Source organism: Phocoena sinus, chromosome 2 (assembly GCF_008692025.1).
Source record: "Phocoena sinus isolate mPhoSin1 chromosome 2, mPhoSin1.pri, whole genome shotgun sequence".
In the NCBI taxonomy this organism is placed as follows: domain Eukaryota; kingdom Metazoa; phylum Chordata; class Mammalia; order Artiodactyla; family Phocoenidae; genus Phocoena; species Phocoena sinus.
In genome coordinates this window covers 43,428,830-43,456,792 of record NC_045764.1, presented here as the reverse complement: position 1 = coordinate 43,456,792, position 27,963 = coordinate 43,428,830, and the positions used below count along the sequence as shown (strand labels likewise).

Here is a 27,963-nt window from a genome sequence, read left to right as displayed (position 1 = left end):
TGTCAGCCCAGATGCTGCCCTGTTTCTAGAAAATTTTAAGAACTCATTCCTTTGACTACAGCAGTGGTTCCCAACTGGGGGGTATTCTGTCCCCCCACTCAGGGACCTATGGAACTATCTGGAGGCATTGGTGGTTTCACAAATGGCAGAGGGTGCAGGGGGTAGTGCTGCTATTGGCATCCGGTGGGTAGAGCCCCAGGGATGCTGCTAAACATCCTCTAGTCCCACAGCAAAGGGTGATGCAGCCCAAACTGTCAACAGTGCCCAGTGGTTCTCAACCTTGGTTACATATCAAAAACACTTGTGTGTGTGTGTGTGGGGGGGGCGGGAGTGTTTAAAAAACTGACGGCAGGTAGGGCAATTAAGCCCGTGCACCACAACTACTGAGCCTGCACTCTAGAGCCCACGAGCCACAACTACTGAGCCCGTGTGCCACAACTACTGAAGCCCACGCGCCTAGAGCCCATGCTCCGCAACAAGAGAAGCCACCACGATGAGAAGCCCACGTACCGCCACGAAGAGTAGCCCCCGCTCGCCGCAACGAGAGAAAGCCCGCACACAGCAATGAAGACCTAATGCAGCCAAAAAATAAACAAATAAATGAAATCTTAAAAAAAAAAACTGATGGCAGGGTCCCACTCCAGAAAGAGGGAAGCAGAATCTCAGGATAGACCTCAGGCCTCATGTTTTAAAAGCTCCCAAGCAATTCAAATGTGCAGCCAGGACCGAGACCCAGGATATTGAACGAGGAGCAGCACCCCGCACGCATCCAAAATGGGGCTGCCCCCTCCCCTCCCCGCCATAGCACCTACTCAGGGCTCTACTCAAACAGGCGCTTGATAAATCCTTGTTGCCTGGATGGGGGAACAGATTAGTTGTCTATCATTAGCCCCCTACAAACTGCTGTGCTGGACTTGTACTGATTTTCAACATTCCATTGGTGGCTGATAGAAGCTTTTTTTAAGTCAATTATTCAGTACGTCAAAAGGATACAACTTCCAGCAGTCAATCAGCAGCTACCAACATGCTTTCTGTTAGAATAATTACCTCTGAGAGTGAAAGATACAGAAACAATCCGGACAATATATTCATGCCAAAGGAAGCTTACAGAATTAGCTTGCTATCTTTTTCGTCACTCTTCCTGGTCATATGCAATGAGAAGAATTGGAAGTTGTATATTAAATGCAATTCTGGAAACTTCCATCACTATCACTCAAGGAGAAATGCGATCAGAAAATGAAAAACAAAACCCCAAAGCAGGGCAGGAAGGGCAGTCTAATATCAGGAAACCGCTAATGTGAACCAGATCTCCTAATAATCAGAATGATGTCCTCAGTGACTTATTCGCATCTAATCAAGTTAGGGGAAATTTTCACAAGTCTGGGTGGAAGCTATCAAGTGGGGAGAGATGAGCATGCAAGAGGTGTTTAGGATTGAAATCTGCACCAGCCAACCAACCTGCCTGCCAGTTGTGGTATTACCGCCCATGGCGCCCTGGGGCTTGCTGAGCTTGGCATAGAACCTCCAGCCGGGTGTGCAGAAAGCCTAGGGCCTTTATCCAGAGCCATGGCTAATACTGGGAATGCAATGGCCCACAGCAGAACCCCATCCCTGGATACTGGAGCCTAGTGATGGACTGGTGATGGAGATGCAGGCGAACGTGGACCATTCATTCCAGTGGAGGGGGCCACAGTAAGAGCCTTGCTGGGAGGGCAGGTGCTGAGGCCTCTGCAGGAGGGGTGCCAATGCAGCCCTGGAAGCAGTGAGGAAGTGGGAGGAGGCGTCTCAGCTGCGCATAAGGAGGTGTTAGGGATGTGAAGGGCTTAGGGGAAGACTAGCCCTGATGAAAGAAACAGCATGGACAAAGGTCTGGAGGTAAGAGAGAACTGGGTGTGCTGGGGGCACCCCAAGAAGTCTGACACAGCTAGTGGCTCCTCAGAAGGTGGGCAGAGCGGGGGAGGTTGAGGCTGGAAAGGCAGCAGGGCCAGATCGTGAAAGCGCAATGTCCCGACTGTGGGGGGCACGCACGGAGAGCTTCTTTCTGGTGGAAAAAATGGAGGGATCCTAAAGAGGGAAGTCACAGGGTCAGAGGAAGACACTGGGATTGGCGTCAGACAGACCCTGCGTTCCCGCGCCAACGCCACCATGTTCTGTGTGACCTCGGGCAAGGGACTAATCTGTAATCGGGGAATAAGTAGAACACCTCCTTGCCGAGGTTGTTACGAGGGTGAGTGAGATACTGGGCTGGCCAAAAAGTTCATTCGGTTTTAAGTAAAGACATTTTTCATTTTCACCAAAAACTTTAATGTAGTCACGAACCGAATGAACTTTTCGGCCAACCCAATATATGCGGGGCTGGGGGTATAGGTGAAAGAATGGTTGCATTGACACTGGGAAAGGACTCCAGTGGATGCAGAAGGAATAAATACAAAAAAGGGAAAGAGGGAAGAGAGATGAAGAAGACCGTAGTCTGTGGAAGAGTTTTTTGGGGGAGCTTGGAGACAAGAAAGGAAGAGGTAGAGGAGGAGGGAGTAAACATACCAGGAATCTAATCCACTGTTTTGGCATTTTCTCAAAATACTGATATTCCTCTGACTCTGGGCCAAGCTGCCACGGGCCATGAGGAACACGTGGAAGGCCCCGTCACCTGGCCCGCACCGGCTCTCGGAAAAACTTGCTGCTGTTGCAAGTTTTATGGTTGTGGTTGTTTTTAGGGCTCGACCATCACAAAGGCCCCTTTCCAGGATACACGTGGCTCTGTGGCCCCAAAGCCCTCATCCACCCATTGGAAGGCAGGGCCTCCAGAGATATGCCTCCACGGGGTGCAGTGTTATTCCCACCCCAGCCCTGGGGTTTTCTCAATCTCTTGAGAAAGAGATTGTAACTGTGGGGGGATATCACCTCTCTGCTTTGCCTGCACCCCAGCAGACAACATGAGGCCTCCGGTACTGTGAAGAAAAGGCAGGTGTCTGGGGAATAAACCATATGTCCAGAGGGAAGCGGAGAAGCTTGCCCTCTGATGCTAATTGCATTCCACAGCTTGCTGTTTCAGCAGCTAGAAGCAAACCCGGGCCTGATTAGGTTCTTATTCAATAAGACTCTAGTCCATGCAAGATCAGGAGACATGGATTTTTCTAGACTATTTTTTGGTCAGAAAATGCCCTGGAATAGACTGCTTTGGTCTCAGGACACTAGCCTATACTGAGTCAATGTCATTCTTATAACAGCACAGTAACCAAAACTGATTTATAATATAACTTTTTGGACATTAAAGTGTTAATGAAATTGCTGTCATGAAAAAGAATAGCTCGGATTTTTATTTTAACCATTCTCAAGGTCCCATCTCTTTTTAAAAATTCATTTCCTCTCACTTGAAGAAACTGCTTTATCATCTAATTTAAAAAATCAGTTCCCCTCCCCCCAAGGTGATTTACTTTCTCTATAGAAAAATGGTAGTAACCGGCCAAGAATCTAAATGTTAAATGCAAGGAAAAATGAGACCTTTGGAAATGAAAATAAATGATCAATTTTTCTTCCTTCGGAGAAATCACTACTCCCAAAAGATACGGGATGTGGAAAGGAGAGGAAACAAATGATTTCAACTCTAAGTTCCTTGAAAGCAGCCACTCAGCCTTCTTATCTTTCTTTCCATCTATACACTTCTGGACATTTCTGGAGCACTTGTGGATGCCAGCTCTCACTTAGGAAACTCACAGGTCAGGGCAAATGAAAAATAGATCACTGCAGTGAAACAAGAGAAATGCCTCCAGGAGAGACAGGTACTAAGATTGCAGGGTCAAGAACCCCAAAGATAAAGGAGGGCAGGGATGGTATCACGGAGCAGGGGGCATTTGAGTAGGGTATTGACAGGTGAGTAGGAGTTGTCCAATTGGAGGGAGAAGCAGGAAAAGACACATGTTGTGTGGGGGAAAGCTGAATACCACCAACTGAAAGGAAGCACAGCTGAAGAGCATGGCGGAGGAAAGACACATGCTGAAGACACACACAAACCCAATTCAGTGCCTAGATCTTATCTTCTAGCTGACAGTAGCATTAGAAAGGATCCTATACAGTATTACAGAAATCATTCTGGCTTCAGTGTAGAAGACAGACCAGCAGGGGGTGATCCTGAGTTGTGAGGCCAGGGAGGCGACTACTATGCTGGTCCAAGCAAGAGATGAGGAAGACCTGCACCAGGGCAGTGGTGGTGTGGATGCAGAAGGGCAGGTGCAAGAGACGCCTGCAAGGTGGGATCAGCAGGACTGGGTGAGCAGGCCCTTAGCCTCAAGTTTTCATGCAGAGAATGTGGAAAGCTGCAGGCTGACAGCAAATTGCATAATTCATGCTGAGAAGGAAAGAGCCAAGAAAAAATGATAGTGGGAGGATGGAAAAAGGTGGGAGGCATCTAGCTAAGAAGAAAAGGGCAAAGGAAACTGAGCAGAGAACAGGTTGGATTAGTGCCACATAACCTCAGGTTTGGAAGAGGCCTTCCCTGATAAGTGGCTTTCTAGCCTTTCTTTACATACTTCTGTTGATGGGGAGCTCATTACCTGTAGAGTCATCCCATTCCATTGATACCTTTTGTGAGTTCTTTGAACCACAATCTTTTCCTCTGGCTCCACAGAGCTACCTTTGAATTTTTACTTTCAGTTGCTCAAAGACACTTTTTGGAAACCTATTTGATTTAGCAAGAAGCAGCTAGATGGCCTGGCAGGCCTCCCATCCTGCCGATGGAGAATCCTCCACTAGAGCAGGGCAGAGGCTGAGATAAATTCACAGTGCAGGAACACAAAGTTGAGGACACGTGTGGTTGCCCACTCTTGCCCTTGCCCTTGGGTTTTAAGCTACTTTAGCTGTCTGAGTCCCCTGCCCCATCCCACCCCATCAGAAAATCACCAATACCGTGCTGTTGCAGCCAGCAAAGCAGGCAGACAGGTAGGTGATGCCATCTGCTCCACACACTGGAGTGAAGGAATCCGTTTGGCATTCACAGTTTTTATTGCAGGACGAGTAGGGGTCCAGGGCCGAGTCAGGTGATGAGCTGGAAAAGACAGGAAACGTGGAACCCATCAGAGAAAGGTCAACTTCTGTTGGATCCCCCCAGTGACAGCCCTCTGCCCTCTGTGGTCATGGTCGCCAATGCGGTCATGGTTCAGGGAAGGAGGGCCATCAGTGCTTGGACTGTGCATGGATATACAGAAGCTGCCTCTGCCCGTGCTCCCATTCTGCCTGTTTGACCTCGCAGGGTGGCAGATAAGCCCGGCCCTACTTCTCCTGACTTAACTTCAGGAGAAGGCCTGGTGGCCTGCTAAGAGGAGGAGACTGGTGTGGAGAGGAACTGGTACCCTGCAGGCCAACCATGCTGCAGCCCTGATGCTCCAAACTGGATTCCCAAGGCAGCTGCAGAGTCTCACGTAGAAAAGGGGACTGCTATTGGCACTGGATATGTAAGGACTCTCTGTAATTCCCTCTAAGGGCAAGTCTGATTCGACTTTAGTTCAAAGTCTTGGGATAATAACTAGGAAGTAAGCTGTCCTATAAGAGCTAACTTCTTTCCATTCTTCTCTCCTTTTTTCCCCCTCCATCTCTCCCTCCCACACTTATCAGTACCTACTATGGCTCATACCCTGTAATTACTATGTGAGTCTAATGATAGCTTCTGATGGTTTAAGGCATTGTTGGGACTTCCCTGGTGATTCAGTGGTTAAGACTCCGTGCTTCCATTGCAGGGGGTGTAGGTTTGATCCCTGGTCAGGGAACTAAGATCCCTCATGCCATGCATGCGGCCAAAAAAAAAAAAAAAAAAAAGAATTGTTGAAGTCTCTTATTTTAAGCTGAATTTGAAAATAAAACTTATTTTTAATTTTCTATCTTCACGTCATTCCTAAAATCAAATGACAAAAATTGGCATTTGAGTCCTCTGGGGAGTGAATGTCTGACTGTCTCCCCAGTGCTCCCTTGGCCGCCCTGGGAGAGAGCCTTTAAGTGGAAGTCAGCCCTCTCTGCCCAGAAGGTTCACATAGACTGTTCAACCCTGGGAGGAAGATGCAGAGGCATCATCGACTTCGCAGCTCATGGTCACTAGGGACAGAACTGGCTCCATTAACCTACCCAGGAGAGAGGGTCCTGGCATCCTGGGCAGGCAGGGGTGGCGAGACCTTTCTGGGACTTACGTGTTTCCATAGGGAACAGTAACCCCAGCCACAGGGCCCGTGTCACAGCCCAGGAAGAGGAAGGAGACGTAACAAGCGGTGGACACCAGGTTGACGAGCATGGCCATCCGAATGGCCCCGAGGGCAGACAGGCTGAGTTTCTTCACCAGGAGACCGCCCAGGAAGATGCCCAGACAGGCACATGGGATCGCAGTCATCCCTGGAGGAGAGCAGAGGGGCAGGGACCATTAGCCAGGGAAGAGGGGCCAATCAATGCAGACCCTGGGTGCCAGGCCCGAGGCCGAGCCCTGCACGGACAGGATTCCCTGTGACACCACTGTGGTACCACTTGCTCCACTGTGCCCCAAAGTGTCTGCTAATGGCCTCATTTCTACCCTCAAGGAGCTCACGAAAATCGTGGAAGACAGACCCATAAAAACTCCATGATTAGGAGTCTAAGTCACACACCTGGCATGCTAAGTGGGGAACCCTCGTGGGAAACACACCCAGCTGGTGTGGGAACAACCGAGAGACACGTCAGACCAGCTGGGAACACGCACGCGCGTTTGAGAAAAGCATCAGGGAGCAGTGATGTGCCCTCTGTGTGTTTTCCAGGTGGTGTGGGAAAGGGGATCAAATTGGGGATTTTCCCCCACTCTTCAGGCAAGGAAGGGTCTGGAGGCTGTTTAAACGAAGGTCCCAGAACTCACCAGCCTGTGGAGACAGTGTTTTAACCAGCCCCGTGACCTCTCAGGAAGCAGCGTCAATCAAGTTAATACGTTTCATAGCTCCTGGTGAGGAATTGGCATATATTTTTTTTCCCCTTTCTTATAAACAGAGCTATCTGCAAGGCAGCAGGACCATAAACCTGTTGTTTCTGATTCTCAGAGACTCAGGGCATCTTAGGAGGACCGAAGGATCCTAGGGTTCCAATCTCCTGTTTGGTTTTGTTCTGTTCTGATTCACTTCATCTAAACTCAGCTTTAAATTACTGTGTGTCATTTATCTACCGTGTAGATTGGGCATGGCTAATTTTCCAGTTTAGGCTGCCTCTTCCTTGCCAATCAACAGACCTCTAGGTCAACTGACTCCATCAATCAGCTGGTATGCGCTAAAGGAATGCAAATTAATTTTAATATTCTGGTGAGAAAAACAATCAGGGAGGCTGAGCTCTGCAAGGGAAATAGCACAAGTTACACTTCGTGAAAAACATAGTATCTCTGTATTATTTGATGCTCTTGGACGAGCTGTGCTTGGTTCTCTCTCGTCCTGGTATAGATGATCCTCAGGACCTCGCCCCTATTTGCCTGTCTAAACGCCATGCCACTCCGCTCCCCCAACTATCTTCCTCCCCTCTCTCCCTGGAAGAGGCCAAATCCGTTCAAGCCCCCAGTCTCTGCACTTGCTGTTTCCTGTTCTAGGACATTCTTACCCTCTACCTTTACTTGGCTGGGCCCTATGGAGGGCCTTCCCAGACCGCCCCATCTAGAGTGGTCCTGCAGCCCATTTGGGATTTCCTACTGTTTCTTGCCCTGTTTTATTGTTGGCATGGTTCTCCCCAGTATCTGAAGCTGCCTCAGGTATTTCTGGTTTTCTCGTTTCTTGTTCTCTCTCCCCCTCCTGAAATGCAGCTTCCCTGAGGACAAGAACCGTTCCATCCTGTTCAGTCCCGGCTCCCTGTGCCTACCACGGTGCCCAGCACAGAGTGGGCGCCTGGGGATTATTTTCAAGATGAACGGAACAGCGAGCAGATGGGATTTGTGTGAGTGAATACTGATGGCCAGAGCCCACGCCCAGAGAGCAGGTTGCATTTTGTTCCATTTTCCATCAGAGGCAGCAGGGAGCGGCCCCTGGTGATGATGGTAACTATGGCAATAACAGGCTTTCAGCACCTTTCCTCCAAGCCATCATCAGCCTTCCCTCTCCCTCCCTGACGTGTGTGCAGCCTTAGCTTGCGGGCAGTTATCAGAACTACCCCCCAACTCCATCCTCATTAGCTTCACCTATGCAGATTGAGTCCTTTTTATCTTCACGCATAAATCAATGCCATCAGCCCTTAATCATCTGTGTTGCTCTTTTCTGAACTCTGCCCCATCTGCTGATGACTTCGTGGGTGGCCCAGAGACAGCGCTGATGGCCCAGGATGACTGCAGGGGTCCATCCCCTAGGTTTGCGGGGGCTACTGATGAAGCATTTTTGGACACGAGCCTCGCCTTACGCTTCTGCTGCCTCTCTCTGTCCCCTAAAGGCCCCCCTGCCATCCCCTCCTGCAGCCAGCCTTCCAGAGTCCATGCTAACAGACTGATGCTATGGGTAGGGCACAGAGAGAGGGCACGTGTCCTGCCTGCCTGGGCTGCCAGCCGGATGGACGGACCGACAGATGGGCCACCAGGCTGCTTCTCCACATGGCGGGAGAGGGTCTCCCTATGCAAGTGCTCTAACAGACAAGAGTCCCTGGGACAGAAACAGGTGCAGGAAGGTGAGATTGTTTTTGACCTTCTGCCCTGAAGACTACTGATTTGTTTGCTGATAGAAAACTTTGGAAATCTGTCCTGAAATAGAACAGAGCCCCAACTTTGAAGCAAATGTGATCAAAATGTAAGGAGCTGCTGCAAAGAAATCAGGAAGTGAGAGATAAACTCTTTGGGTGCTGGAGGGCAAAACCTGAGAGATTGTAGGTATAATGAAGAAGTTATAACTTTAATTATAGAGAGACACATTTTACCCTATCTCTGTCAGACAGGTACTAAAGGGCTGACTGCATCTTGCTAATACCTCTTGGAAGAAATACTTATAAAATAGTGGACGGTAGAGAGTTATTAGTAAAAAAGAAAAACACAAGGCTTGTGCTGCCCTAGCAGCTCCCAGGGAGAGGTGCTGGGATCTGGCCACATCATTGCCGGTAGGGTTTTAATTTTTTTTAACTTGATACCTTACGTCCTGTGAAGTGCATAAGCTTAAGGGAACACTGATGAATTTTTGCCCCTTTATACACCCCTGTATTAAAACATTTCCGGCAGCCCCAGGGGCTCCCTGGTGCCTCCATTCCCTCCACCCTCAAGGGTAACTATCATTCTGGCCTCTATCACTTTAATTAACTTTTCTTCTTTTTAACTCATAAATATGTACTCTTTTGTGTCTGACGTCTTTCAACTCTGTCAGATCCATCCACACCGAGGCGTGTATACAAGCTCTTTCTTTCTCGTGCTGTAAGACAGTTCACTGTATGAATATTCTATCATTTATTTGCCCATTCTAGTATCGATAGATATTTGGGTTGTTTCTAGTTTGGGGCTGTCATGTATAAAGCTGTTTTGGATACAGTACCTAGGCATATATAAATGAGTGGACCTAAACACTCACTTCTGTTGGATTTATGCCCAGAAGTGGAATGCTTGGATCCCAGCGTAAGCATACGCTTTTAGCTTTCATGGGTACTGCCAAACAGTTTTCCAAAGCGCTTGCACCATTTTGCACTCCCACCAGCAGTGTATGAGAGTTCCAGTGGCTCCACATCCTCGCCAACACTTGGTACTATCAGTCTGGCAGACATGGACTAGTATTTCATCGGTGGTGCTCGTATGTGTCTTCCGGATGACTCATGATGGGTCAGCACCTTTACGTGGGTTTATTGGCCGTTTTGTGAAGGAAATGCTAAGGAGAAGATCAGAAAATATCACCTCGCCCATTTCTCTCAGGACATGATCTACTTCTACTTAACAGAGAAGAGAATTCCATGGGGCTGGAGCCCTCTCGACTGCCAGGCCGGACTTGTCATATTCTCAGGGGCCATCATTGTGTTTCTCTCCTTCTCTGCACTTTCAGAACAGATGAGCTCTTCTGTCAAAGGCTGTCCACTATACTCCCTCTCTTTTCTGCACATCGCCTCTGCTGGTTCTTTCCCCTCTGCTCAGACACCTGCTCAAGTCCTTCCTGTCACAATAGCAACTGTCTCTTAGCAACAGCACCGTCACTACTCCAATCCCTTGACTGCAATACACACTGCCCACCATGTCTTCTCTCCATCCCTCCACCACTAAGCTCTGGAAAGTGTCCTGCAGTCGCTGGCTATTCCTTCCCTCTTGTGGGCTGCTCCCCTGCTGCTGTTTCATGGACACAGCCCTGACACAGGCTGAAAGACGTCCTGGCTGTTGAAGGGACCAGAGACATGTGAGGCCGCATCACGCGTGGGCACTCATGCTGCTGACAGCTTCCTTCTTGGTATCATCTCTTCCTTGACCCCCGTGATCCACGGATTTCTCTCAGGAGTTGCTTCTTGAACTTCTCTATGGCCTCCTGTATTTCCTATGAGCAGTGTTTCACCCCCTCTATTCTAATTCTACACATTTTCCTTCTGCGAATTCCACTCCTGTGTCCTCAACTACCATGCACAAACGGATGCAACCCACATCTTCTTCTTCAGCCCTCAACCATGCACAGGACATCATGTAGATATACCACGGCCATCTCACACTCAGCAACTTCAACTCTGAACTCACAACCTTCCCTACAGATCTGATTCTTTTCTGCTATTTCCAGGTTTCACAAATGGTACCACCCTTTGTCTGAGCCAGAAACCTGGAAGTCATTCTCGACCCTTCATTCTCCTTCCTCCGCCACGAGACCGCTTTCCCTACTGCGTATAAGGAATGCGCCTTCTCGTGAGGGCAAACGGGTTTTCTTTAGCATGTCAGCTCCAAAGGACTGGAAGCAGATTCCTGTAGTCTACTGCTGAGAAGACTGGTAAGATCACGCTTGAGCTTGGGGAGAAGGAGTGTCATGATCCATTAATTACATCTGCCATGGGCACAGGGATAGAGGGGAGCATATGGCTTCCAACCTCTATATTTGCTGACCGTGGGTTTTATGCTGCCAAGAATATCCTTGCTTTTTTATGTTCTTGACCAAAGGCTACTAAACTTTCAAGATCCATCTTGATTCCCCTCTTCCTTCCTCACATCTTCCCCCCAATTCTCCAGTTCACACTGATTTATAGACTTCCTGGCCTGTCACAATGCTTCCTATGCACACTTTACATTTTAGCTCTTTATTATCATGTACTTTTAGCAATTGTCTCAGGCAAGTAAATCTTACTCCAAGAAAATACTTTGAAATTCTTCTGCACGCTGACCACACGTATATACTTCTGCAGGGGCAGCGCAGTCCGGGCTGTTTGGTGGGTTTCAGTCAATTCTTATAGTATTACAAGCAGTGACGGCCTCTCTCCACCCCGCTGGGAGGCTGAGAAACAGACTCACCGAGCAGCTGGTTGGCAGAAGAGGTGGTGAGGTTAAACTGCTGCTCCAGATACTTCCCCAAGAAGGCAGCGAAGCCAGCCACCACTGCAATCTCCATGCAGGCGGCCAGGATGATGCAGGTAAACACAGGGTTTGAGAGCAGGTGCTTTGTGACCTTCGGGATCACTGCAGGGAGAGAAGCAGAGGACCAAGGTCACACACTGCACTCCCAGGCCTTCTGCCCCCAAGGCCCCAATTTGACCCATCTCAGTAAACAGCATCAGGAATCACCTGGTTGCTCAGGCCAAAGCCTATAACCTGTTAAGTCAGCCATAATTGTGAAAACTCTGGCTTCAAAATATATGCTGATGTCTCGTCGACTAAACTGACAACTACGAAAGCAGGAGAAACTACACCATGACTTTTCTTTTTTTTTTACAGCACACTTGAAACACTATTTTATAAGCCATCACAAGTTATTTCCATCCAAGAAAAAGACGAGTTCGGGGTTTGTTTCTCAAAAGGGAAAATATAACTTAATCGTATTATAATTATAAATGTATTAATTATATTAATACATCTAAGTATATATTATCAATATACCTGTGATGAATATTTATAATGGTGTGTGTTAAGAAAATATATTTAATCTTTTTTTTTCAGCAACTTTTTTTTTTTTATATTGGAATATAGTTGATCAACAACGTTGTGTTAGTTTCAGGTGTACAGCAAAGTGATTCATGTATACAGCAAAGTGATTCATGTATACATATGCATGTATCTATTCTTTTAAGAAAATATATTTCATCTTAACAGTTTCAAGAAAGAAATGATAGTGTACGTATATGCATACACACATACACACGCACACACAATACATATATAATCCAGCCTCCACCCACCCACCCCGCTTCCTTCTCACAACCACATTCGCCTGGCCAAGCTTCCATGAGCTTTCACTTGGGGAAGACTAGGGTCTTGGTTTTCACTCTTGATCCAATATAATCCTCCCCTATGCAGTAGTCAATGGGATCAGCTCACATCAGCTTCCTACTCAAACTCCACAATGGCCAAAATCCACACTTGGTACGATGGCCCACAGTCTGCCCCTTGGCTATCCGATCGCACTTCTGACCACTCTCCATCCTCCCTCTGCTCCAGCCCCACCTGCACCTGGTCCTCCCCACCCAGCTCTTTGCACCAGGGCTCTTCCCTCCATTAAATGCTCTGAACCCAGATCTTTGCTCCATCTCTTCCTTATTCCTCGGGTGGTCTTTCCTCAACACCCAAGGCAACCTAGAAGCTGCTGCCCGCCCAGCCCTGATGCTCAGGGCTCAGATGAGAGTTGATGGTGGGCAAAAGTGCTTTGTGGCTTGTGTACCGCTTTAATTACCACTGGAGCCAAAGCAGGTTTTGCTGAGGTGATGCATTTCAATCTTATTTTATTTTACTCTGTTTTTCCTAAAGTAGGTGGTTTCATAAACCGCTCAGGTTTCCTTTTAATTTGCTGCTTTTACAAATGAGAGATTTGGGTTTCTTAAAATCCTTTGAATGTAATCACATTATTTGGCTCTTTCCAGCCATTAGAATCCTTTGTACATGGTCTTTGACCAGATCTCCTCAGCTATGGAGTGATGACATATCCTGGCAGTAGGCAAGGGGTCTGGGGGTATCAGGACAACCCCATCATTTCAATACTTATGCCATTATTTTGATGTGCACTTAGTAAAAAAAAAAAAAAAAAAGTTAACTAAAATAAAACTGATACATCAAATGCATGGTTTCATGGCTACCATAGCTTAAGATGACGCTAGGTTAAATAAAACAAGTAGATTTAAAGTTATTTAAAGAGAAAGTTATGTAAATGATGGTACAGGTGGTAAGGAAATAGGCAAAAACGTGTAAAAGTGGTGTACCAGTGATAAGTTAGGGGACCTCTGTTCTGCTGTACTCATAATAATGAGGAACATTTGGCATGCGGTGTACTTGTTTCCACCTGTGTAAATAGAAAAAGATAAGACAGAGTCCCAGATGTAGCAAGTACTATTCCAGGTCTAGGAAAAACCAATCAGTGCCCATGGTCATACAAAATAAAGAGGTGAGCAATGTCTAACACTGCATTCCAAGGTAATGAATTAGCCAGCTGTCCTAAAGAAGAGAGCTAATTACACAGGCTCAATCTCATTTCCTAGGAGATGAAACCTCTAAATGGCCCAACTAATTAGAATAAAATAATAATAGGAGATACATAAGTTTTTAATAATGTTAACAGACAAGCTCAATAAATCAAAATAACAGAACAATGGGTCAGGAACTGGCAGATACACACAACATAAAATTTATCATTTCTGGGAAAGATACCAAGTTTCAAAAATGAAAATCTCTATATAAGACAGGGACTTAAGGATCCTTTGACGTACTAAAAGGAACTTAGCTATGGGAATGGACTGAGCCAGATGATTGGAGGCTCAGAATCACTGTGGGCTGAGCAATCTGATTCTGCATCCCAACAGATGCAGACAACCAGACAATAACCAGAGCTGGTGGCCTCAGCTGTTCCACGGTGGTTTCTCGTTAAACTACTAAAATCTTAGGAAGGTAACTCTTGGATTAAATAAATGCGTGTGTAGACATGCACAAAATAAAACAAAAACTTTAAAAATGGTAGGAATAAGAATAAAGATGGTGAGAAAACAACTTTAAATCCATGGTATTTATATATTTATACCTGCTTTATTGCAAGGGACTGGCCTTTATGCGTGTGTTCTGTTCATTTTTTACACGGTTTCGAGCATTTATAATAATCTGACTTTTTTAGAAATGTCATCTCAAATACTTGTCTAGAAGAGGTTACACTTAAAATCTATGCTTAGGGGCTTCCCTGCTGGCGCAGGGGTTAAGAATCCGCCTGCCAGTGCAGGGGACATGGGTTCGAGCCCTGGTCCGGGAAGATCCCACATGCTGCGGAGCAACTAAGCCCGTGTGCCGCAACTACTGAAGCCCGCGCGCCTAGAGCCCGTGCTCCGCAACAAGAGAAGCCACCGTGATGAGAAGCCTGCACACCGCAACAAGGAGTAGCCCCCACTCGCCACAGCTAGAGAAAGCCCGCGCACAGGAACGAAGACCCAATGCAGCCAAAAATAAAATTAATAAAATAAGTAATAAATTTAAAAATAAATAAATAAATAAATAAATAAATAAAATCTATGTTTAAATGTTGGAAAATTTTCCTTTGTTAAATTCACATTACTAAGTATTGTACAACTATTTAGAGGAATGTTGACTGTGTAATGTTCAAAGATGTATCCTGTTTGACAAATACAGAAGATGAATACATTGGGCATAAACGGAAGGTAATGAAGTATTTGTCTTCATAAACAAAAACCCCTTGGATGTTAAGACTCCGTTGTCATAAATCACCGCTAATGAGTGAAGGCTGATCTGCTATAGCGTCTGGCACATTGTGATGGTATAATGTACCTGTGACAAGGGACTGGTTGATTATGTCACAAAACACCAAGCTTCACAGAGAGTGGTATGGATTTACATGGGCAACCACAGCACTTCCTTGTAATAGATGAATTTGAAAGCCCCCAGCTATTCATGTTTTGGCGGGTAATAACACTGTCGCTCCATCATTGTAGTCTTTCGGCATTAAGATGTCTAAACTTTGGAAACACTGCTGACAAACAGTCAGCGCGTCGGGGACACTCCAGGAAAACCATCCTGTACCATGCTTTTATCGTAGGCTTCATCTACTCTGTTACAGTGCAGACTTTTTAGATCTGGGGACTTCAGTAGGAGAAAGCACCACAGCCACACTTGCTTGCAAATAAAACTGCGGCTGAGCTGGCACCACCAGCATCCTCCAATTCGGAACTATGTTCTCTGGCTCAGAAATGATGCCAATGAGGAGTTGAGTTTGATCACATTAGCTGTCTGGGCCTCGGTACCTCCTTGTCCTTGATCATGGCCATCGTGGTTTATTTGGTGATGACGAGGGCACTTCTCAACAAAGGCAACTCCAGCTAATGGAAAATTTTCATACTTCAGCAAGCATTTTAATTATTGCAGAGATCATTCCATTTCGGTTGGAAGGATTCCTTGTCGAGATAGGAGCCTGCCTGCTTTTGTTTGAATATCTAATGACTAATTTTGCCTTGGATTAGATGTGAAAATCAGTAGGTTTGAGAATTATCTGACTGAAGGCCCAGGGAAGACTCAGTGGGCCTCATCTGCATGAAGAGCACTCTTTTTTCCGCCTATACCCAGCCGGTTCGCCTCCAGAAATGACAGCTTCCTCTTGTGTTCAGCTATTTTCCTCCCAGTTTCTTCCTCCCAGTTTCTTCCTCCCATCCTGGGTTTTATTGCAATGACTTGTAGTACTGTCAAAGAAGATTCCCTTCCAAAGGTTCAATCTACCCTCCAAAGCCCCAATTTGAAAAGGGGTATTGATTAGCTTGACCCTAGGGTTGGCTATCCCAGTGTTCCAAGCTTTTTCATGCAAATGGTTGTTAAGCCCATAAAATGCTAACTTTCCAAGGTGGCAGTAGCTAATGAGGCGGCCCAGACAGATAGAAATTGGTGAACCAAGGCCACACCAGGCTACCAAACAGCTACAGTCTCCCAGAGCTATCTGCCTCTCACCTTCTGATTTAGCCTCAGAAGTTGGGAGCTGGGGTAGGAGGCAGGCGGGCTTGTACCATGCAGCTTCACAGCTAGGGAAACCTTTTCACCTCTCATCAGGAGAACGGTGCTGCTACTAGCGGAATGGTACAAAGTTGGGAGCGATCTCCAGGGAAAACAAGTTTGCTACTGCTAGTCTTTGGAAGGCAGTCCTGTAGGATGCAGTTTCTTGGAAAACTGTGGGTTCTCCAAGAGGGAGAAAGGCAGGTTTAGAGAAGTCATGAGGATTAACCCTGACAGAGCATTTCCTGTGGGCCAAGTACCATTCTAACTGCTTACACATCCACTCGCATTATCCTCACGACAAACTGTGTTCCTGGGATGCTTAAAATCCTCCATTTACAGATGAGAAGACGGAGGCAGACAGTGGCCCCATGGTCAAGGAAGCAAAGCACCTGCTACCACACGCTGTGCTCATAACCACTGTGCTGTTCTGCTCTGGGTTCTGAGGGGTGCTGTTGTTGGCTTGAGGACTAAACATGCAGGCTGCCCCTGGTAACCAAGCTGCGGCTTAATTCTTAGAATGAAGAATAATAAAACATTCCCACTGGGGTTAGGGAAAATGAACAGATCTGACATGACTAAGGGCTTAGTCCCTGTCATTTGAAGGCAGAGAAGTAGGAAAGGAAGGGAGGGGGGACAGAGGAATGAAAGAAAGGATTGGAGAGCCTACAGAAGAGTCCTGTACCACAGAAAAGGTTTCACTGAATAAGGTGGTATAAAATAATGGCTAAGAACCTGGTCTAAGGAGCCAGGTCATTGGGATTTGAATTCTGGCTTCAAGACGGACCAGAGCACATGACTCCATCCCATGGATTGCCACAAACATGAAATGAGACCCACTGCATGTAAAGCATGTGGCCCAGGGCTTCTAGTCTAGAATACAGGTAAGAGTCTGATGGGATTAACGGCAAAGATTGACTGTATAGCACAGGGAACTGTATTCAATATCCTGTAATAAACTATAATGGAAAAGAGTATGAAAAAAATATATATATATGCATAACAGTCACTTTTCCGTACATCTAAAACTAACACAATATTGTAAGTCAACTATACTTCAGTAAAAAAGAGTTCGATAGGATTAATAGTAATCAATACAATAGAAGTAATCCTTGGCTATGTTAGGGAGAGAGCCCTTGGGCTGGGAGGAGGACGTCAGGCTTCCTACAGGAATGCCTATGTGATCAGATGTGATGAGTAGAGTGGGGAAGAGACTGGAGCAGATGAACTGAGCTCCTGGGAGCCAAGGGCTTTCCAAGAAGATCCCCCTTCTGCAGGGGGCTGTTCAGCAGATCAGGGGGTCAGGAGGCACAAGTCCTTGTCCACTACCCTTCCTGGGAATTGGAGGTACTCTGGGAAGTGCTCAACGTGGGGCTCAGTTATACTCCCCTTGACCCTCAGATCTCTCTGCCTTCAGTCTCTCTACTGAAGTTGGCCTTGACTTTCTTTCTCTTTAGTAACACTTCTGTCAATTCAGCATGGTTAACATCTCCCAAGATGGGAGGTGGAGCCAGTCTATGCAACTGCTCAGGAATCATGACAATGACCGCCAAAGCCTGCCTCGCAACCAGCGTTGGATGGGCACCGTGGCAAGGTTTCTCATTTTTAACCCTCACGACTATTACAACAGGGGGTGGTCCTACCATCCTCATTTTAGACCCAAGGAAACCAAGGCTCCCTTGAGAGGCTGAAACCCAACAGTCCGCATCCCAGAATACAAAACAGAGAAGCGAAGGAGGGTGGATTTGAACTCAGTTCTGCCTGCACTCTGGGACTCATCTCTAAATCTTCAGGTTTCTGGGTGGGGCCTCGAATCAACAGAAAAGTACTTTCCTGAAAGGTGAGCCACCATGAAGTGCTTCCCAACATAGGAGACCCATGACCAGAAGAGAACAGAGGTGGGGGGGATCTGGGTGAGATAAATAACAGTATTCAAGTCATGACGACAAAAGAAAAAAAAAAAAAGAAAGAGGAAGGAAGAAATAATGGAGTGGAAAAACACACCATCATGGAGGCACAAGAGTGAAGCCAAGGTAGAGCGGATCCTGGGAAAAACGAAGTTTCATGGGGTAGCGTGAATGTTCACCAGCCACCAAGTTGGTTCCCACATGCCCAGGGCAGGCTGTCATCCTGGCACCACCGACCCCACTGGACGCCCTTGTCTGGGTCCTCCCGTCTGTCTCATAGGAGGAGCCAGGTGCTCTCAGGTAGAGCAGAGATGTAGCAGCTCCATCCCCAGACATGGGCACTGTGCCTGGTAAGAGCAGATGCTTAATACATGCAAGGTAGATTAAAGAATCCAATAAAGAAACAAATGAATCGCACAGCCTTGAAAGGTAACTGTCATAGTCTCTTGAGGAACATTAGCTGTAGAAACAGAGACCGATTTATGATCACACCATTCGAGATGTTCTGCAGGTTCATGGGCTGTGAGGAAAGTGGGAATAATTAGCTAATACGGTCATTTCCATCACTGATTCTGGAGGTGCCCAAACCATCCCTTGAGTAGGTAGGGGTGAGGGAAATCCCAGTGGGAGGGGAGGCCCGTGGTGCCTCCCGGAAGCGAGCGCCTACCATGAACTTGGCCCCAGACCAGCAGACTTGGGCCCCCTGTGGCCTCATCACTATAGAGGAGCCCATCCCCCAATCTCTGCCCGGGGCATCCAGGGGAGCTTCTAGCATCCTCTCACGGCTAACTTTGAAAGCAGTAACTACCAGGCTTCTGTCTGCCCATCTTCAGTAAGGTAATAGGCAGACAGCAACACCTCCCTTGTATGGAGAAGGTCATGGTTTGAAAGAACAAACAAGAAGCCATCAGCACAGGAAATGAGCATCTACAGCGAAATCCAAGTGTCAGGTGGGTGTGGATCGGTTAGGACAACCCAGAGCCCATCAATTCTACCGACTCTTGAAAAGTCACCACCTCCTTACAGCCACACCAAGGAGGAGCAGCGTGGTTGCCCACTAGCCAGTTTAAAGCAAGAACTAAGTGTCCACAGAGGCATGTCTAGCATCTGCCAGCTGCTGCTCTAAACTGGGGTCATCCCAGTCATTTCCTGGCATCAGCAGTGTGAAGTCAGAAACGTGATCCCCACATGATTTCAGAGGTGGAGGAAGGAGCTTGGGAAGCAGCAGGCTCTTATTCAGACCCCAATATTGCATCTTCCCATGTTGGCCGCAGACAGAAAATGACTAAGGAAATCAAGAGTCTTTCGTAAGCGAACGGCCACTTTTATAACTTCATGCCAGCCCCTAGAACCTTCTCTGGGAGCAGGGCGCCCCACCTCAGCGGTGGCCGGGCTCACTGCGTCTGACATCCACAAAAATGCTAACGATGGGAGAATTCATCCCTGGGAAGTCTGGAAGGGGAAACAGCAGTGTCCAGAAAAGAAACGGTGAAGCCAAGCACCCAAGCTGACGTACGTGCCCAACTCTAAACCTAGGCTTCCTAATGCTACTTCCGGAAGTGCTGGGTTTACAGCAGGTCTTCTCAGAGCCTTCAATATGCTAACGTCAACCTCCAAGAGTCATGTCACAGACTGTCCCAAGCTTATTTCATCAGCGGGTCACCTCCCCCATTTTATCTTCTATGCAACTGCCAGAGAAATTAGCCCCTGGTGGAGAACCCTCGAGGGACCCCCACCAGCTCTGACATTTGTTTTCTCCTGGGAGCTCACTTAGAATCTTCTGGGGAGCTTTAAAGACACCCAGATGCCTGGGTCACCTCTCCCTCATCCCCCTTGCCCACCACAGACTCAGAGAATCATAATTTGTAGGGATGCGGCCCCTGAATATGTGTGTTTCAAGAAAGCCCACATGCAGTGCTGACTCAAATCCCTAGTTGGGAAACAATGGCTCATAAAATAAAGTCCAGTCTCATTAGAAGGGCAATGAGAAGGCCCTCAATAATTCATTCATAATTTTACCAAAGACTTACTGGGCAGCTTTGGATACCAGGAACTCTGCTGGATGTGGAAGCTGAGACCAGCCTGTCTTCTATCATGACCTTCCCTAAATCCTCTTCCCAAAACCAGATGTCTCTCTTCCATGCACATCTCAGGCATCCCAGCCCGGAAGCCTTTGCCCTCCCCTCCATCCACGGGAATCCTGCCCGTCCTTCAAGATCAGGCTGAAATGCTGCATCTTTCACGCACCTGTCTTCAAATCCTCCCTCTGTGGTCCTCACTATATCCCTTTGAACCTCCCTTAATCCTCACCACCTTCTATCCTGTATCATAGCAACACATCATAAGTGCCGGAAGAGTGAGCATGAATAAGAGAGTCCTGGGGTCCCATAAGTCTGAGAAATAGAAACTAAAGCAAAGCCAGACAGCTTTCCTTAGAGCTGGCCTTCTCAGAGCCTTTAACACAAACATATTCTATGACTCTCCAAGAGCGTCATAGTATACATATGGTTTCCCAACTTATTTGGCCATGTAACCACTACTCCTGGTTATTTTTGTTGATCTGTTTTTCTCTGAGCATCTCAGAGGACTCACGTTCCAAGGAACTCCCATTGGGAAATGCTGTCTTCTAGTTTTTTCCCTCCTTCCTCCCTTTTTTCCTCCCTCCCTCCCTTCCTTCCAAAACCACAAGGAGCATCCACAGTGTGCCAGGCAGCATCGTGCTAGGTGCCCTCACCTATGTTCATCTCAGGCGCTTTGCTGAAATAACTTGAGATGGGGAGTCGTGACTGATGCACGGATATAACCCCCAGCGCATCCTCCATCGACACTGATACGAACACGATGAAACCACTGACCAGTCTGGACCCTGGGGACCTGTAAAAATGACACCTGTGACGTGGCAGCCTCTGAACCACAGCTTGGCATAGAATTCCATGTGGTTGGGAAGGCAGATGGTTTCCTTGGCCACAGAATCAAGAAAGAAGACTTTGACAGGAAACCCACACGAGGGGAAAGCGCAGTTCTGAAGATGAATCGCATGATAAAAAACACTCAGCCGTTTGGCCTGCAGAACAAGGACTCTCTGATCACCAGGCCGCTCACAATAACACTGTGCTGAAAGGCAACAGGCCCTTACTTAAGACAGATGCAGCAGAAACCGACTGCTGGCTGGCAGACGATGGAGGTGGCCTGGCACAGATGCGGAAGCCGGAGGCATGAGCTGGGTCCCACGGCCAGGCCGACGCACGTGGGGTCCCCGCGGGAACAATGGGTGGCACAGAGGTGGGGGGCGAGTATGCACCCTGCCCAAGCAGCAAGACGCCCGCTAGGAAGATGGGCGAGTAAAGACACGCACCCAAAGGCACAGTGCAGGTCAGCCTGAGCCACTGGTCTGGCAGACCCTCTGATTTGGTGGCTGAAGCACCAGGAGCAGATCTTCCTTCCCACACAGGTAAGGCACCTGGGAGCCAGCCGTGACACTCAACACAGGTGGAGCTCCTGCTAAGCCAGTGTCTGCGGGTGGGTCAAACACAGGTCAGAACTCTGGGAGGGGCTGTGTGTGAGGACGGCTTTAGGGAAAGCAGCAAACCGTGCTGGGCTGGGCAGCGCCTGTCCAACGATCCATGCATCCCCCCATTTATCAGATGTGTACTGAGCATCGGCCATGTACAAGGGCGTGGGCAAAGCCGGATGTGGTCCCTGACCTCATGGAGCTTATGGAGGAAGTGATCACTCCTACAGAGGTCACATTCTGACCATGACACAGAGAGCAACATGCCGTGGAGGGGTGCCATCAGGAGGTCAGGGAAATGTCCTTGGGGAAATGATGTGTGAGCTGATGTCTGAAGATGGGATCAGAATTCCAGGGGTGGGAACAGCAAATGCAAAGTCCATTGAGCCCGTGGAATATGAAGGACTAAAAAGAGGCCAGCAAGGTGAGACTGGTATGGTGGGAACAGGGCGGCAGGTGTGAGAAGAGGCTGGAGGGGCAGAATCTCACTGGGCTGGTGGCCACGTGAAGGGCTCGGCCTCTATCTATCAGGATCAGACATATTCTGAACACATCCCAGTGTGGATGAGAGCCTGGAGGGGTAGGGCAGACTGGAGTACAGGACAGACCATGAGCGGGAGGGAGAGATATTTATGTGCTAAAGTCAGCAGAACCGGGTGATGGATGGCATTAGGGGTGTGGGTGGGGAGAGGCGTGGGGAAGGTACCAACCCAGGCAGATTTCATTTCCCCTAGAAATGAAGGTCCTCTAGAGTCGGGCTCTGCATTTCCTCTTTTGAAGAGGGAGAAAGTGGACATTAAGAGTGGAAGTTTCTCCAACACAGTAAAGGCTTTTGTTCCATCCACCCTAGACCGATCCCTTTTTCCTTCTCGGTTGGTTCATTAATAGTTGAGTGGATCTTTGTGGGAAGTAGAGGAACAGAGGAAAGAGTTCGGGTTTGGGAGTCTCAGACCCAAGTTCGGTCCCAGCTGCATCCTTCACAGCTGCGGGAACCTGGGTGCACGGTTTAATCTCCCAGAGCTCCGCGTCCCCATGGGTGGCATGGAGATTGGTAACGACACGCACGTTATCAGCCGTACTATGGGGGTCAAGTGGGAGGTCTGTGCAAGTGCTTTGGAAGTCATCAGCTGTACTCCATATTTTGGGCGTGGTTTTTAAGATTCTGAGCCTGAAGGCCCACCCCCACCTTGCCAGCTAAGCCATCACCCGCGGTCACCTGGTGCTACTATCTTTTCTGGGACAGGAAGAGGCCACTTGGCAGTCAGCATGAAGGGCGCAGAGACAAGAGCGCTCAGCTTTTGACTTCTCTGCTTACTCAGTGATCAAAGGTGGGCTCTCCCTTCAGGTTTTAAGCCGCTGGTACAGTGACACTCATCCCCCGCTGGGAAGTCCATCAGAGGGTCAGGAAACACCAATGCTTGCAGGAAGCTGTCCTTCCCTCCCTTTTTAGCTGGACCCTTGCCTAGAAGACTCATTGTTTTAGGACACGTCTGCAGCCACAGTCGCAGTTTTAGTACCCGCTGTTGAAAAGTCACTTAGCACCTTGCTGACGCCACTTTTTCTTTAAGAGAGTTTGTTTATTGCCCGAAGATGCAGCACAAGGTTGTGGTTAAGAAGACAGACACTGAGGCCCTCCACGGTTCAAACGCCTTTCCTTTCCATCTGTAAGCCTCAATTTCCTGGTCTGTAAAATGGCACCAATGTCTCATGGGGTTGGGGGGGGATTAAATATGATGGTGCAGGAAAAACAAACGTTAGCTGCTATTATGTGTGTATGTGCGTACGTGGGCACACTGGCAAGAAAGTGTTCATTTGTTTACCCATTCATTCATTCAATCCATATTACCTACATGCCAGGCACTAAGCTAGGCAGTGGGAACAAAAAAGATGAATGAGAGCTTCGTGTCCTTGGAGAAGCCACAAGCTTTGGGAAGATGCAGGCAAACAGATGGGCTACTGTGTAGTGGGGGTTACCCCAAGTGCTTTGCGGGGCCTTTGAGGGCAACAGAGGAATGCAGCTAATCTAGTACTGAGCAGACAGGGGCATGAGCACAGGGGGGCTATAGGCAAGGGCTCCTTGGGAAGGTAGGGACCGAGACCAGCCCAGAAGTGGATCAAGGGAGGTAGGGCGTTCCAGGCAGAAACAGCAGCAAAGAGAAGAGTGCGTGAGGTGTTCTGAAAACTGTACAGGACGTGATGGGGAAGTTGGACACACCCGTGGCTGCAGGAACCCGTGGCTGCAGAAAGGGCCCGGGTCCTAACCATCAAGGCCCCTCCAGGGCAAGTGACGCTGGAGCCAATTTCCAAATGCAACACACAACGGTGGATGTGAGAATAAACACACTAGCTAATGAGAATACTGTCCATTTGTGTGTTAACCGTCCCCCTGAATTCTTTCCTCCCACCAGATCTAGACTTTTAGAAACCATTCTGCAAACCCTGAGCATCGGATTCAACGAGACCACGCTACGTGCAGTCCCGGCCCCCAGGGGCTCACTGTGCCGGAAAGGGGAGGCGTGGACACAGCAGTAAACACAAGAGGAGGGAGGTGGTGGTGGTGGTGTGGGGGGGTTCCTGAAAGATGAATCAGCAAAATGCCCTGAAGAGCAAGAAGAGGGAGGAGGGGCTTTAGAGTCAGGGAGGAAAGGAAAAGTTCTTTGGTGGCACAGCTGAGATGCAAAAACGTGTCTTGGATTTGCAGGCTCCCACCTGGGGGAGATGCTGGAGTTTCACAAGCCCAAGCATTTGTTCCCCTGCTGCCTGCTTTGTGAAATGGATATGTGACAGTCACCGCAAGACGGGGACGTCTGGGCTGTGCAACAAGTAACAGTTTCTCTACACAGTTCTGGAACAAGATTCTGAGCTTTCCATCTCTCACCTTCTTATAACAATTGCAAAACCCAACTGGTGGTCGACTTTGTTGGAAATAGACCTTCAAAGCCTGCTCTGGGGGGAGAGGGCTCTGGAAAGTGATCACAGGCCTGAAGTCCTCTGTCACCGAATGGGAGCTCTATGTCGTCACCTATAAGGGGTAATAAGTCCTAGTGCTGACCTTATGCAGCTGCTGTAAAGTTACACCAGACACCACACTGTAAAACCAAGAGGAGCTGAAAGACACGATCAAGGTTGTATGACTGGAAAGTGGCTCAGCTGGATTTGAACCCAGGTGAGCAGCCCCACAGCTCTCTCAGGAGCAGAAGAGGCTGTGTGTCTTGGTCCCAGAGGGAAGGAAGGTGGAGTGGCTGCTCTCGGGCCAACGGCAGTTCTTCTCAGGGGCCTTTGCTATCTGTAGAGCTTGGCAGGGCACACAGATTGATGGCTAGGAAAGAAACCCGTTTGCAAGCTCAAATGAAACGGATGAGAAATTGCAACATGTAGAGCAATGTTAATTCCTCTGATATGTGTAACGATGCTTAGCTTATCTGTACCCGTAAATGTGTTGCAGGCTGTATGCAGACCAGCGGGGCTTCCGAGGCTGCAAATCAGGTGAAGAATTTGGGAGCGCCTGGCAGCATCACGTGCTGCTTCTGGTGGAAATGTCCACGTGGCAGAAACATTTTTGTCTCACGTGGAAAAAGTGAAGGATATAAACCACCGTGGCTCCCTCTCCGTGTGTTGGCATGTGTAAAATTTATTAGCATGATAGCTCGCTCCACTGTACCCTGGCTCCTGGGGATTCTTCTAGACACGCTGCCTTCCTTTCCTGCTTGGGCATCCTTTAGGTCCATTAATGGACCTGATGCCTCTGGGAATTGCTAATTCTAAATTAAAAATCATTAACTATCCAAGTGGAGCCCATGTACACACAGGCCATAACTTGTGATGGCTCTGATCTAGCGAGCCTCAGACCCATCTACCCAACTGTGTACTTGTCAGCTCAGACACAGCAAGTTCAGCACTCATCTTGTCACTGGTTCGACTTTGCCCACTGCGTGCCTCCCCTGCTACTATACTTGCTCCAGAATCTAAGCTGCCTTGGTGACCGCTGTGTCCCCGGAGCCTGGCGGGATCTCAGTAAATGCTGACTGAATTAACAAATGGGTTAACCAGTAATTGAATCAGAGCCCGAGAATTCTGAAACCATGGCATCCCTCAAGACTCAGCTCAGCTCTGCACTGGACCCAAGAGGTGGGCTTTCGCTGCCTGTTGACCGTATTTCCATAACCTATGGTGCTGCCCGGTACTGCAGTTCTCATCACATTAGGCCACCTTTCTGACTTGCCGGCCTGTCGCTACATTGGACAGCGAGTTCTCTGATGGCACAATTGTATCATTTTCACCTGTGTCTCCCCAGAGATGAAAGATGAGTGATTACAGGTATAGCTCTTACCATCAGAGGCTTAGGAAAGCAGGGCCATCATCCTGGGAAGAGGAAAAATCTGGAAAGGCTGCCACCGCCCAGGTCCAAGGTGCCCTCTGCAAGGCCCGCTCTCAAGCCAGCCCCATCTATTGCCGTGGATCTGGTCCCTGGGACACTGTGTGGCCAGCTGTGCTATCAGAGGGTCAGCAGGCATCACCCTCCAGCCACCTGGGGGCTCCTGAAGGGGGCCCATTTGGGGAGCCTATTTTAAGAAGCACATACTCCTGAGGGTCCAGACCAGGGCAACCTCAGAGGACACAAAGCACGGGGCCTTCTCATCTAACAGAGCATTCTCACCCTTAGAGATCATCTACAATTCCACATGACGACTTTGGTAGAAGCCATCCCGGAACATGGAGTCAAACATGACATTAGGTTCTTAAATTAGTCTCTTCTGGGAATTAGCACAAGTTCTTTGAATTCCTCGCTGGCTAACAGGTGGTATTAACTGACAATCTTCCAAGGGAATTCTCACGACCACGGTGTCACCGAGGAACGGTGTTACAACTCTATACTTGTGGAGAGAAGCGCGGAGAAGTTAATGATCGCAGAGCCGGTGAAGGGCAGAGCGGGGATCTGAGTGCAAGGTCACCCGAGGTTCTCTCCGTGGTTCTCAAGCATCTCCACGGAAAGTGCACCTCGTTAGACAGAGCTCAGTAAAGAGACTCTCATCAAATCTCTAAGTCGAGCACTGCGAGCCTGAGGTGGCAGCTGCTGAAAGTGGGCCTGGCTGTGTGCCCGGTTCCTGCAGAGGTAACGGTCCACCTGTTTCCCACCCCAGCCTCCCCGAGAAGTAACACCTCAGCCTTGCTCCTGCCCACTTCCAAAATCCAGCAAGTCCTTCAGGGGATCCAGCAGGAAGAGGTCCTTGAATTAGGGAGCACCGTGCATACCTCTCAGTGGGGAGGGGGCCAGGATAGACACCGAGCAGCTTTGAGGCTGTCTGGTCGTCATCCTCACCTCTTAAGAGGCTGTAGCAAATGTGGAGATAACCAGGGGCTGTTGACGGGGTTCCTCATCCTCATTCTGCATCGCTGTTCGTGTCTCGCCATTTTGTCAGAAAAGATGCACTTGTTTCCTCTAAAAATGATGATGAGCGCTCTGCCGCATTCTAAAGTGCGACTCTGCTCTCGAGACTGAGTTAACCTTTCTTTGCAGAGGAACACAGCTCTCATCTCTAATGGAGGGGATGGAAGGACAGAGTGAATCTAAGGAAATGCTCTTCGGATGTGGCTTTTCCAGAACGCCTGCATCAGGCAAAGGGAGCCAACTTCAAAGTCTTACACTGCTTCAATGCGCTTGTAAGTGGCCTGAAAGAGTTCAAAGGAGGGCCATGAAACGTCCAGCTCCCTCCTTTCCTCGCTCCCTTTCTTCCTTCTACGCACATTTATGTGTATCGTACATCAGGTGCTATGTTAGCCACTGGGCTCTCGGCCTGGGCAGGGGTGGTGGTTCGTCTGCTGCCCCTTCGCTAAATGGTAGTAACTTTGTGTTTGCTTTATGAAGTGCATTTACTTCTCAGGGATCAGTTAAGCACAGGGCCAGGGAAGGCAAATCACGCAAAACCAGTGTGATTCTATTTCAGGTCCCCCAGCATCCGGTCCTGAGTGCCACCTGCCAATGAGGCGCCCTTACCTCTCAGCTGCTGGAAGCAGGAGGCACTGCTGTCCGGCTCCAGGGGGTGCCTCAGGACCCCGTTGCTGGGCTTGGGTCTCTCGTATTCTCTTTCCGGGAGCATGGCCTGTTCGCTCTCCAGGGCGGAGTCTGAGTGCGGGGGCAGAGACTGTGGAAACCCAAACATCCAGACGGAAGAAAAGAAGAGTAAGGCACCGCAGAGCAGAAACCCACCCCACCAGGCTCCGATCCAGCGGGGGTCGTCCGGGGTGATGTCCAGGTTACCTGCAATCGGAAAGAGCACGGTTAGCGGGAGGGGACCTGGCGGGGCCTGGCATTCGGTGGAGGTTTGCAATCAGTTCTACAGGTAGGCCGAGGGCTCTGGAAACGGCCTGGGGCGGGGAAGACTGGCCCATGGGCAAAGCAGCCTAGGGCTTCACAGCCGTGCTTCTGGTTTTCCTCAAGCTGAAGGCTGATGGCTTTCCCTCCTTCA

The 27,963-nt window shown here is 48.6% G+C and overlaps 1 protein-coding gene across 2 annotated transcripts in view; it reads right to left on the bottom strand.

Annotated features, from left to right (window-relative positions):
• SLCO3A1 (solute carrier organic anion transporter family member 3A1) overlaps positions 1-27,963 on the bottom strand; it is a 336,511-nt gene that overhangs the window by 32,464 nt on the left and 276,084 nt on the right. For both annotated transcript variants that reach the window (XM_032623298.1, XM_032623299.1), the window contains exons 4-7: positions 27,492-27,755; positions 11,411-11,575; positions 6,174-6,372; positions 4,903-5,041 (exon numbers count right to left, since the gene is read on the bottom strand). In XM_032623298.1, coding sequence (XP_032479189.1) covers positions 4,903-5,041; positions 6,174-6,372; positions 11,411-11,575; positions 27,492-27,755 — 767 coding nt within the window. The remainder of the gene's footprint in view (positions 1-4,902; positions 5,042-6,173; positions 6,373-11,410; positions 11,576-27,491; positions 27,756-27,963) is intronic.